The 12,207-nt window shown below is 44.0% G+C and overlaps 1 protein-coding gene across 1 annotated transcript in view; it reads right to left on the bottom strand.

Moving 5' to 3' along the window:
• Nucleotides 1-11,859, bottom strand: part of NUGGC (nuclear GTPase, germinal center associated) — a 59,794-nt gene extending 47,935 nt beyond the window's left edge. Inside the window, exons 1-2 of the mRNA XM_073018017.1 lie at nucleotides 11,523-11,859; nucleotides 1,915-2,003 (exon numbers count right to left, since the gene is read on the bottom strand). Of these exons, the coding sequence (XP_072874118.1) occupies nucleotides 1,915-1,957 (43 nt within the window). The 5' untranslated portion in view covers nucleotides 1,958-2,003; nucleotides 11,523-11,859. The remainder of the gene's footprint in view (nucleotides 1-1,914; nucleotides 2,004-11,522) is intronic.
• Between the last annotated feature and the right edge of the window lie 348 nt (nucleotides 11,860-12,207).

Genomic DNA, 12,207 nt, shown 5'->3' on the forward strand with positions numbered 1-12,207 from the left:
GAACTCTTTTGGGTAAACAATGTTTGCCTAATCTCTTAGCCATGTGTATAAAACAAGGGCCAAGTCCACACATCCAGGGCCCTTATTTCAACATTGTAAGGACTGGCAACGAATCTGATAAGAGTTTGGAAGTTTATTTCTCAACTAAAGCAAAGGCTAGGAAGTCCAATACAGCAGGGTTTAAAACTGTTTCTTCAATTTCTAAAATGCAAAACTATCCGGAAAGGAGAAAATATTCCATCTTGGATTTATACCACGTAAGGGTAGTATTTTTATATTAGATTGTAACAAAAATAAACTAGTCTGAACTTAGATCACAGATCTTATTATTCTTGTTCATCACTCAAGCCCTTCCTTGCCCTTTCCAGCACTTCCCATCAAACCCTCCTAGGAGCCAGCGGTTGCGGTGGATAGCGGCAGTCCAAAAAGCGTAGTATACCGCTGCTGTTCCTTCCTGCTGCCACAAGGTGTCACTTTTGAAAACTGATCCCCCAACAGCCTGAGCTGAGATGCGGTTTCATTATTGACTGTTGAACTTTTTTTTTTTTTTTTGAGACGGGGTCTCCACTGTCGCCCAGGCGGGAGTGCAGTGGCAGAGTCACAGTTCACTGCAGCCTCAACCTCCTTGGCTCAAGCAATCCTCCGACCTCAGCTCCCAGGTAGCTAGAACTACAAGCACTCACCACCACACCTGGCTAATTTTTTTTTTTTTTCTTTTTCAGCGATGAGGTCTTGCTGTGTTGCCTAGGCTGGTCTTGAACTCCTGGGCTCAAGACATCCTCCTACCTTGGCCTCCCAGAGTCCTGGGATTACAGACACGATTCAGACCATTGCCAGAAACTGCCAGAAATCTTCCGAGCAAAACGATCCCATTCCTCAAGGCTAAGCTCAACTGAGGGAACCCCAAAGTGGCAGTTCTTCCTATATGCCTGTTCAGGCTTGCTTCAGATGCTAGCATCACCCCCACTAACCCAGAAACACTGCTTCACCTTGCCCCTAAGGAAATCCATCCCCTCGGAGTGAGGAAACGTTCCCTCTTCAGTCCTCAAAACACAAAGGATACGATACACGACTGTTTTCTGCAACTGGGGGTTACATCCCTGTCATCGTCCTATAGAGAAGGCTCCCTCATTGGCTCCAGGGGCCCTATATCTGCCTTCTGAGGAAGGGAAGCCACCCATACTGACTCCAATGTGAGTCACTCTTCCAGGAGCCACTCCAAGGCACCTACATCTCTCCTTCTAAGGAAAGCCGCCTAATGTCATTCCAGGGGTCTTCTAAGACAGGCTACCTTCAGAGTGTTCAAAGTGACTTTCTGGAACATTATTATTATTATCGAGATGGAGTCTCACTCTGTCGCCCAGGCTGGAGTGCAGTGGCACAATCTTGGCTCACTGCGACCTCTGCTCCCGGGTTCAAGCGATTCTCCTGCCTCAGCCTCCCAAGTAGCCGGGATTACAGGCACGCACCACCACACCCAACTAATTTTTGTATTTTTAGTAGAGACAGGGTTTCACCATGTTGGTCAGGCTGGTCACGAACTCCTGACCTCAGGTGATCCACCCACCTCGGCCTCCCAAATTGCTGGGATTACAGGCGTGAGCCACCGTGCCCAGTCTGGAACATTATTTTTTTTTAAAGGAAAAAGCCCCACTTATTTAACTGCTGGCCAAACAGTTCACTTCATTATGAATAGGCTATTTCAGTTACTATTGAAATATCTGATCTTCATTCACTATTTTAACTTGTCATGAGAAAGCACCTTCTGAATAAAGAGTAAGGAGAAAGCACCTCCTGAATAAAGAGTAAGGAACAATGACAACAGTTAAATATAGTTCCAACCTATTTGCCTTTTATCCTATAACAGTAATCAGTTCCTATATCCTCCATGAGAAGATACTGCAGAGGTGTTACCTGGATGTGGTTCCTGGCCAAAAACATCCTTCATTTCTGCCATTCCTTGTTACGTGAACTCCTGCTCTTCTCCGCTTAGGAGAACCAGCCTATGAAGACAAAGTACAAAGACAGGTGGGGCAGCAGAATTTGAAAATACAGAAAGCAAAATCTAAGGATGTGTCAATCTGCTTGTGCGGTGTTTCTGCCCATTCCAACTTATCTCTGAATCCCTCACAACATTTAGTACAGTACTTGATGGAAATATAACAAGATTAGTGTTTGAACACTGATTTCCAATAATATTTAGGCCAGGTGTGGTGGCTCACACCTGTAATCTCAGCTCTTTGGGAGGCCAAGGGGAGGCAAATCACTTGAGGTCAGGAGTTCAAGACCAGCCTGACCAACACGGTGAAATCCTATCTCTACCAAAAATACAAAAATTAGCTGGCGTGGTGGTGGGTACCTGTAATCCCAGCTACTCGGGAGGCTCAGGCAGGAGAATCGCTTGAACCTTGGAGGCAGAGGTTGCAGTGAGCCAAGATGGAACCACCGCACTCCAGCCTGTATGACAAAGTGAGACTCTGTCTTGAGGGGGGAAACAAAAAGTCTAAACCAATAGTACCTGAGAGCTTTAGGATAACTCATGCTGAAATGAGAATAAGCCTCTGGTGACCAGAGCTGTGAAGGTGAGTTTATATAGCTTCGGTGCTTTGGGTGGCATCGGTGTTCCATTGGGGCAAGCCTTGAACCCTGTGCCAGTGATATTTAGTTCCAGTAAGTCTCAGCAGGAATCTGGGAGGTGGATGGAACATTAGATATTCCTAGAGTTCCCTTGAGTTGCTTTTTGGGGCTGCTGACTGGGGAAGGAGATGCAGTGACTTGGTTCCCTGGACCTTCCTCACCAAGCGCAACTTCCACCAAGAGGACACCCCTCCTGGGCTCTCCTTGCAGCTTGCAGCATAGAGGGTCTGCTGGAGGGAGAGGAGAGGCACATCCAAAAGAAGGGACAGATTCCGCTGGTCTCCAGTCCACTGGCAGATAGGGCTTGGACACAGAGGGAGAACTCGACCCACGGAGGCTCAGAACAGAGGGCACTGCCCAGATAGGGTAGAATCTGCTAGCCTGGACCTGCTTCATCTCCACCCATAGAGAAGAATTAGAAGAACGTGAGTGGGAAACACCCAACGTGCTTACTTGCCGTTATCTGATGTTTCTGTTTGGATCACTCAGCCGTGTATTTCCAAAGCAGAGTCACCAGCCCTTCTGAAATATGCAAAATCACCCCTGATCTGTCCTACTAGACCTACAGGCTGTTATTTAGGGAAACTATGTCTCATTTACACATTAACCCCAAATTAAAATCACCATCATCAGTTACTCTTAGTTTGGTTTGCAGATATTAACTGACTAAACGGCTTCTGTATTTGGCGGGTGCTGGGTGAATGGGGTGAGAGCCCCTATTAAGTGCGAGATTCTGAGTCTTAGGTAGACCTCTTTCCCTTTCCCTTCCTCCTCTCTGCAGCCCACTTTCACACCATCTCACACTCTTTACAGTTCTCCAAAGCAGGGTATCCTATTGAACTCTTGAGCATTTTAGCACATGTGGGATGCCCTTCCCTTCTCCCAGGTGAATTCCTGCTCTTGCTTCAAAATCCTGTTTTAGTGTTTCCTCTATGAAACGGTGTCTGATACTCATTCCCCTCCTGTGTCCCCGCTGTTCCATACACACCTGTGTTATAACACTGATTGTACTGTGCTTACATCTCTTCCTCCTGGTTGAACCACTCGAGGTCAGAGGACTGCATTTTTTTTCAGTGGTGCATTTCTATCAAGAAGAGCAATGACTAACTAAATGTTAGCTGAATGAATGGATAACATAATGGATGGGAAGCTTTTGATGAGATTCCACACCAAAGGATGTTTAAAAGCTAAATTTGTTGTTTTTGTCTGGTGGTTTGTTTGCTTGTGACAGAGTCTTGCTCTGTTGTCCAGGTTGGAGTGCAGTGGCACGATCTCAGTTTACTGCAACCTCCACCTCCTGGGTTCAAGCAATTTTCCTGCCTCAGCCTCCAGAGTAGCTGGGATTAGAGGCATTGCACCATCATGCCTGGCTAATTTTTGTAATTTTAGTAGAGATGGGGTTTCGCCATGTTGGCCAGGCTGGTCTTGAACTCCTGGACTCAAGTGATCCACCCACCTCAGCCTCCCAAAGTGATGGGATTACAGGTGTGAGCCACCATGCCTGGCCCTGAATTCATTTTTGATATGTTAGAGTCCTTGCTTAAACAGTAAAGCAAAGAGTAGAAATCAATAGTCAAGTATGCAAATAGAGCAGCACTCACAGTGAGGACTGCTCCACGGGGATAAGGAGTATTTGACGTGAGGAAAGGAAGACACACGTAAAGGCGGAAGATGGTGGTGGGGGGTGGGGGAGCTTCACGGTGGTCTTCAAATGTATTACCTTACAGCTGCAAATAAAAGAGACATCCTGCATATTTTCTAGGGTTCCCAGAAGGTAGGAATAGATCCACTAGGTGGAAGGTACAAGAAAGCCTTTTGGCTTAACATTCTCAAGTAATCAGAGTCGTCCAAAATAGAATGAGCTCCCTTAGGAAGAAGTGAGTTTTCTGCCTCTAGAGGTGTTTGAACCTATATTGATATGACCACCTAATAACGACATTGGGATAGATAAATGTTAAGCCTTCTTCAAATCCCAAGATTCTATGTTCTTACTTGAAATTTTCACCAGGAAAGCTGGTAGTAGAAGTGTGCTAATGAGGTCACCAAATTTCACAAGAGGCACAAGCAATTTCTGGTTTGAAATACTGAGTCAGAAATGCTGACACACATCAAAACCTAGGTGCGTTACGAGAAAAAAGACAGATGGGCTATAACATGGGTAAACATCCCATAATGCATGTCAGTAATTTTAGGCAGGGTGTGATGGCTCACATCTATAATCCCAGCACTTTGAGAGGCTGAGGAGGGAGGATCGACTGAGCCCTGGAGTTTGAGACCAGCCTGGGCAACCAAGTGAGACCTTGACACTACCAAAAAAAATTAGCCGGTTGTGGTGACACACACCTGTAGCACCTGCTATTTGGGAGGCTGAAGTGGGAGGATCCCTTGAGCCCTGGAGGTCAAGGTTGCAGTGAGCTATGATTGCGTCACTGCACTCCAGCCTGGGTGACAGCAAGACCCTGTCTCAAAGGAAAAAAAAAAAGCTGGATACAGAACTAGGATTACCCCTAGGAAAAAGATCTGTTGTTTTCTGAAGAGAGCAGCTCAAGGAGCAAATCATATGAAAGGTTAGGCATCATATTATCACAGTGAGCACTGGAAGCAAAACAAAATGCATGATCCAACCAGTGGATAAATCCATGGTCGACCTCCAGGACAGCTGGTGTGCTGGAATTCAAATTCTAGGAGGAAACCGTGGAGCCAGATAAAGTACAAAAGAACTGACAGGTCAAGTTGATAAGAGGCGTGGTCATACAGACACTAAGATTAGGGTCCTTCAGTTGAGAGAGCTGTGGATTAAAGGGCAAAAAATCAAAGGGCTTTGAGTTTAGAGCAGAAGCAGTTGTGGTCACTGAATTCTGGAATACGGGTGGTGGTTCTGGCTTCCTTCGGAATCACAGGAACTTTAGTTCATTTGACTTTATTTACTAAATCAACAGTACACAAAGTCTGGCAAGGGCCGTTAGCATGTAACTAGCTGGGGTTGGGTTGGGTTTAGCTGCATGCAACGAAGACAGAAAACCACACACCTTCCTCCGTAGCAGAATCTATGGTTTCCATATACAAGTAATTTGTGAACTCTAACTGAAATGTGGAATAATTGGAAATTATGTGGATTTGGTTGTAGTGGACTGGGCTTCAAATTCCTTTGGCCAATGTTCAAAGACTAGCGTGAAGGGATCATTTGATGACCAAACAAAAACACTGGCAAGTGGAAAGGGATCATTAGCAAAAAGGCTAAGCGGACAGAAGAAAATAAACACCAAGTACTTAAAAAGGAAAAGCGATAAACAAATGGGGGTAGTTTGGTACAGACGTTCACTATATAGTCATTGGGTTGAACTAAATGATGAGGTGGGAAGAACATTAGGCTGGAAATCAGATGTGGAAGTTTCCAGCTCCGGCTTTGCCACCAATCAATAAAGCTGGAGGACTTTAGACAAGTCGTTTTATCACCCTGACCTCAGGTTTCCCAGGTGTAAGGCAAAGACTGAACTAGTCCTTTAAGTGTGAGTGTTCTCTGATTTAGATGGGTGGTAAAAAGATGAAAATTCTCATTTTGAAAATGTCACTTGTCATTGAAACCAAGACCACACCAATGATTAGGGCTTCCATGTGGCCAAAGGCAGTACACCGAGAGCACTGTGATTGCAAGTGCATTGTATTAAGGAGAAAATGAGCCACAGGAGTATAGTCCTTCTTCAAATCATCCTGCAGTCTGTTTCCCTGCAAAGGGAAGGAATGGTGGTGTTCACTGTGAAAATTTGGTTTCTGTGGAGAAGCAATTGATAACAGTCCAAATGTATTGCTCAGATAGGCAAAGTTCTGCCTGTGTGGTTTATTTTGCTTGTATTTCAGCTATGTGGTTAGCACTGAAGTTTTGCTTTTAGTGCTTATTTACATTCCTGTGCACTGAACCTAAGAATAGCATCTTTTAAATAAGATTGTGGACATTCAGCTAGATATAGGAAGGTCGCATAGAACTGGTTTCCTGATAAATAACTGTAACTTTTTACAGTTACTCTTGCTTCTCTCCCTCTCCTTTTCTTCTGTTTGTATTTGCTTATTGCCTTTTTCTTACAGGAAAATCACAGAGGCAACACAAATGCAGGTCATTCCTGTACTAGAACAGCTGCATACCATGGCATTGAATAAAGAATGCAGGCTGGGTGCAGTGGCTCACGCCCGTAATCCCAGCACTTTGGGAGGCTGAGGCAGGTGGATCATGAGGTCAGGAGTTCGAGACCAGCATGACCAGCATGGTGAAACCCCGTCTCTACTAAAACTACAAAAATTAGCCAGGTGTGATGGCACGTGCCTGTAATCCCAGCTACTCAGGAGGCTGATGCAGGAAAATTGCTTGAATCTGGGAAGCAGAGGTTGCTGTGAGCTGAGATCATGCCACTGCCAGCCTAGGCAACAAAGTGAGACTCTGTATCAAAAAAAAAAAAAAAAAAAAAGGATTCGAGGGCCCCTTCTACAGATCCAGACCCTGAGGACCAGGAAGAGGAAGAAACTTGTCCAAGGTCACATAGTAAGGTTATGGCAATGAGGGCTGAAACTCAGGTTTCCTGACTCCAAGTTCAATGTTCTTTTCATCACATTCAGCAACCTCTAACAGGCGCTATTTAAACAAGCTCCCTGGAGCTCAGGTATAGGGGAATGGAGGAAGTGGTGCCCACAAAGGAGGGTTCCCTCAAACGCATGGCAAAGGCATTTCATGAGAAGGGAGGCTGTTGAGTGGGGAGAGAGAGTAGCAACTTGATAGAATTGTATGCAGGAACTCAAGCTGAAGCCACTGCCTGCAAACTGTTTTTTTTGTTTTTTGTTTGTTTTGTTCTTTGTTTTTTTTGAGATGGAGTTTTTGCTCTATTGCCCAGGCTAGAGTGTAGTGACACATGATCTCAGCTCACTGCAACCTCCACCTCCCAGGTTCAAGCGATTCTCCTGCCTCAGCCTCCTGAGTAGCTGGGCTTACAGGCACCTGCCATCACGCCTGGCTAATTTTTGTATCTTTAGTAGAGATGAGGTTTCACCATGTTGGCCAGGTTGGTCTCGAACTCCTGACCTCACGTGATCTGCCCACCTTGGCCTCCCAAAGTGCTGGGATTACAGGCGTGAGCCACCACATCCAGTCTTACTGCCTGCAAACTCAAAGACACCCTCAGAAGTAAAACAAGCCAGAGAGAGACAGAGAGAGAGAGAGAGAGAGAGAGAGAGAGAGAGAGAGAGAGAGACTATCAGAGGAGTACATTTTCACTGCATTTTTTCTGTGTTCAATGCAAAATTCAATGTGTTTATTACAAATAACAAATGTCCTTTTCTTTTCCCCTAGTTATTCTCTTTAGGTAGAATCTCATTTCACTCTACTTTGCCTTGCATCATTAACCCTTGCCAAAACTATTTACTTACTTATATTTAAATACTTAAATAAGCACAGTTTCTCAAAGGGGCATTTTGGTCATTAACATTGGTTTACTCTCTACTTTTAATAAATATGGGAAGTGCTTGGTACATAGCAAGCACTAAATAAATTGTCTGTTGAATGAATGATGGTAGATACAATTTTTTGAGATCTGTCTATATCTAGATATAGATATATATCTTAGATGGTAAGATTAAGAATAGCAGGAATTATATTTATTATTTTATTTATTCATCCATTCATTCAACAAATATTTCTGAGTACCTATGGTGCACCAGGCACCGTTCTAGATACTGGGGGTACAGCAGGGAACAATATGGGCACGGTATCTGCAAACAAAGGGCTTCCATATTCCAGATGTGAATGGTGGAGTGAAAATTACTAGAGATTTGGAGTCAGAATGCCTGGATTTTTGCTCCTGCTCCCAAACTTCAGTACAACACAGAGCAAATCACCTGATCTCTCTGAGCCTCTATTTCTCCACATATAGGATAGAATTGGTTTAAAAAAAATACCTTTATCAAGAGTTAATTGGCTGGGCGCAGTGGCTCACGCCTGTAATTCCAGCACTTTGGGAGGCCGAGGTAGGCGGATCATGAGGTCAGGAGATTGAGACCATCCTGGCTAACACGGTGAAACCCCATCTCTACTAAAAATACAAAAAATTAGCCGGGCGTGGTGTGGTGGCGGGCACCTGTAGTCCCAGTTACTTGGGAGGCTGAGGCGGGAGAATGGCATGAACCCAGGAGGCGGAGCTTGCAGCAAGCCAAGATCATGCCACTGCACTCCAGCCTGGGCAACAGAGCCAGACTCCATCTCAAAAAAAAATATATATATATATATATTTATTTATTTATTTATTTATTTATTTATTTATAAATTAGCTGGGTATGGTGCTGCCTGCCTGTAATCCCGTAATCCCAGCTACTTGGGAGGCTGAGGCCAGAGAGTCGCTTGAAGCCAGGAAACAGAGGTTGCAGTGAGTCAAGATCGCACCACTGCACTCTGGCCTAGGCAATAGAGCAAGACTCCATCGCAAAAAAAAAAAAGAGTTTGTTGTGAGAATTAAATGTGATAATGAATGCAAAATTGCTCTACAGGCACTTATGCATCTGTAAAAATATTATTTTTTTAATATTTTGTGAAAGTAGTCAAACTAGAAATCAGTACCAGTATCATCCAGGCCACATCTGTTAGTCTTTGGGGAACAGATGCCACCTTAGCTGAGATCCTGACTCCCATTCTTGTCGCCACTGATCAAGCACATTGAGGATGCTCTACCATCTTCCTTAAAGAATCTTTGATTAGCTGGGTGCAGTGGCTCACACCTGTAATTCCAACATTTTGGGAGGCCAAGTCAGGCAGATCGCAAGGTCAAGAGTTTGAGACCATCCTAGCTAACACGATGAAACGCTGTCTTTACTAAAAATACAAAAAATTAGCCAGCCGTTGTGGCACACGCCTATAGTCAGCTACTCTGGAGGCTAAGGCAGAGGAATCGCTTGAACCCGGGAGGCGGAGGTTGCAATAAGCCGAGATCATGCCACTGCACTCCAGCCTGGGTGACCGAGTGAGACTCCATCTCAAAAAAAAAAAAGAATCTTTGGTCAAGTTTTTTCATGCTCTCACAAGAAGGTGAGCTGAAGAATGAAAGAAGGAAGAGGAGGAGACTATTAATGAAATGATAGAATGTTGATGAAATTTAGAATTTATTTCCTTTCTCTTTGAGTTTGGGTTTAGGTTTAAGTAACTTTGGTGTTGGCAACATTTCCTAACCACCTTGTTGGCCACTGCACTGCTCTTCCAAATAGGGATGTCCCAAGGGAGCAATTTAAACACACTAGCTCAGAAGCAAAAGTGAAACAAGGGCCTCTAAGTCTCTAAAGGAAAAGAGATATGTTTTCAGCATTAACACATCGGCTAATGTGTTCAGCATTAGAAGTGTGGCCACCAGAAGCAGTCATAGTAGAAGGGAGGCTTTGGGATGACATGTTTTTCTCCATCTTTCTTCCCTAGGTAAAGAGGTAAGCAAAATAAGCAGATATTTTCATAACGTATTTTAGCAGATTCTAGCGAAACGAATTTGAATCTTCTCATATTGCTCTCCCAACCTTGTTAAAGCTAATGAGGCATAAGATGACACTTCCCTCCTTATCAGGAATTCATACACCTGCCAGTAATTTCTGCAATAGCTGTTTTCTTTTGGGAGGAATGATTAATGACTTGCCTAAGATCACACTGTTCAGTAAAATTCAAACTAAAACCTGATTCCCCCCATTTCTAGCCCACTGGCCTTTTTACATAGCCTTAAAATTCACTTAAACAGCCTGGGCATGGTGGCTCATGCCTATAATCCTAGCACTTTGGGAGGCTGAGATGAGAGGATCCCTTGGGTCCAGAAGTTTGAGACCAGCCTTGGCAAAAAAAGTAAGACCCTCATCTCTACAACATTTTTTTAAAAAAATTAGCTGGGCGTGGTGGCATGCATCTGTAGTCCCAGCTATTCAGGAGGCTGAGGCAGGAGGATTACTTGAGCCCAGAAGGTCAAGATTGCAGTGAGCCATGTTCACACCACCGCACTCCAGCCTGGGTAACAGAGCGAGGCCTTAAAAACAAACAAACAAAAACCCCAAAATTCACTTAAGCAAACAGAAAAGTAGAATTTATTTTCCCTCAAGAAATAACTTGCTTTAAGAAAATAATGAGAGAGAAGAGATAAATGTCCCATATACAGAAGAATTCCAAATAATTTACATAGCTACTCCATCCTCAAGGAGGTAGAACGAAACTCCCTGCTCCTTAAGTACGTGCTGTGCATAGCAACTTCTTTCCAAAGAGAACAGGGCAGAGATTAGAGCAGGGAAAGGGTCACTTTACAGCAGAGAAACCAGACAAGCACTGCCTCCACCAGGTGGTCAAGGTCAACACCAACAGTCCTAAATCATGTTGACGATATTGTCCCTTGATATGATGTGATGAGAACAGCACTTAAACTCTGTGACTCCTTCCCCAAAACCCGTAACTCCAGTCTAATCATGAGAATAACCTCAGACAAATGCCAATAAGAGAAGCCTACAAAATACCCAACGAGTACTCCTCAAAACCGCCAAAAAGTCTGAGAAACAACATTACAGCTAAGAGAAGCCTAAGGGAACAAAACTAAATGTAATGTGCTATCCTGAATAGGATTCTACAGTAGAAAGCAGACGTTAGATAAAAACCAAGAATCTGAATCAAGTACAGACTTTAACAATAACATATCAGTATGTGTTCATCAGTTGTAACAAATGTACCACACTAACATAAGATAATAAAGGAAGTTGGGTGGGAATTACATAGGAATGCTCTAAACTATCTTCTCAATATTCCTGTAAACTCAAAACTGTTCTAAAAATTAAGGTCCATTTTTAAAAAATCAACGACAAGTTACAGTATAAATTACATAAAAGAAACAACTTACCAGATGTCACTGAAAACAAAAACAAAAACAAAGTTCTGCTTTGGTTATAGGAATCCACAGAGGAGATGGTGGCAGCTTCTCCTTGGTTCAGGTATTTGGAACCAGCTGGGGTACGCAGCCCTTTGGGCCACAATCGCAAAGCCACATTTACACAGCAGAAGTGAAACTGACTTGCCATCAGGGAGCTATTTACCACGGTCTCCTCCCACAGATACTGATTTATGCTGTCTTCTTTCACTGAAATCTATATTTGCCAGGGGCGATGGCTCACTCCCGTAATCCCAGCACTTTGGGAGGCCAAGGCAGGCAGATCACTTGAGGTCAGGAGTACAAGAGCAGCCTGGCCAACATGGTGAAACCCCATCTCTACTAAAAATACAAAAAAAAAAAAAAAAAAAAAATTAGCCAGGTGTGGTGGCGGGACCCTGTAATCCCAGCTACTCAGGAGACTGAGGCAAGAGAATCACTTGAGCCTGGGAGGTAGAGGTTGCAGTAAGCCGAGATTGCGCCACTGCACTCCAGCCTGGGTGACCAAGCAAGACTCCATCTCAAAAAAAAAAAAAAAAAAAAAAAATCTAAATGGTACATGAAATGGGGCTCTTGCATCCTTCTCTGCCATGTTCCTACAAGTAGGCAGATCTGTCTTTTTTCCTTTCCAGATGCATCGCTGCATCCCTCCACAGCA

This window comes from Chlorocebus sabaeus, chromosome 8 (genome assembly GCF_047675955.1).
Source record: "Chlorocebus sabaeus isolate Y175 chromosome 8, mChlSab1.0.hap1, whole genome shotgun sequence".
NCBI classification, from domain to species: Eukaryota; Metazoa; Chordata; class Mammalia; order Primates; family Cercopithecidae; genus Chlorocebus; species Chlorocebus sabaeus.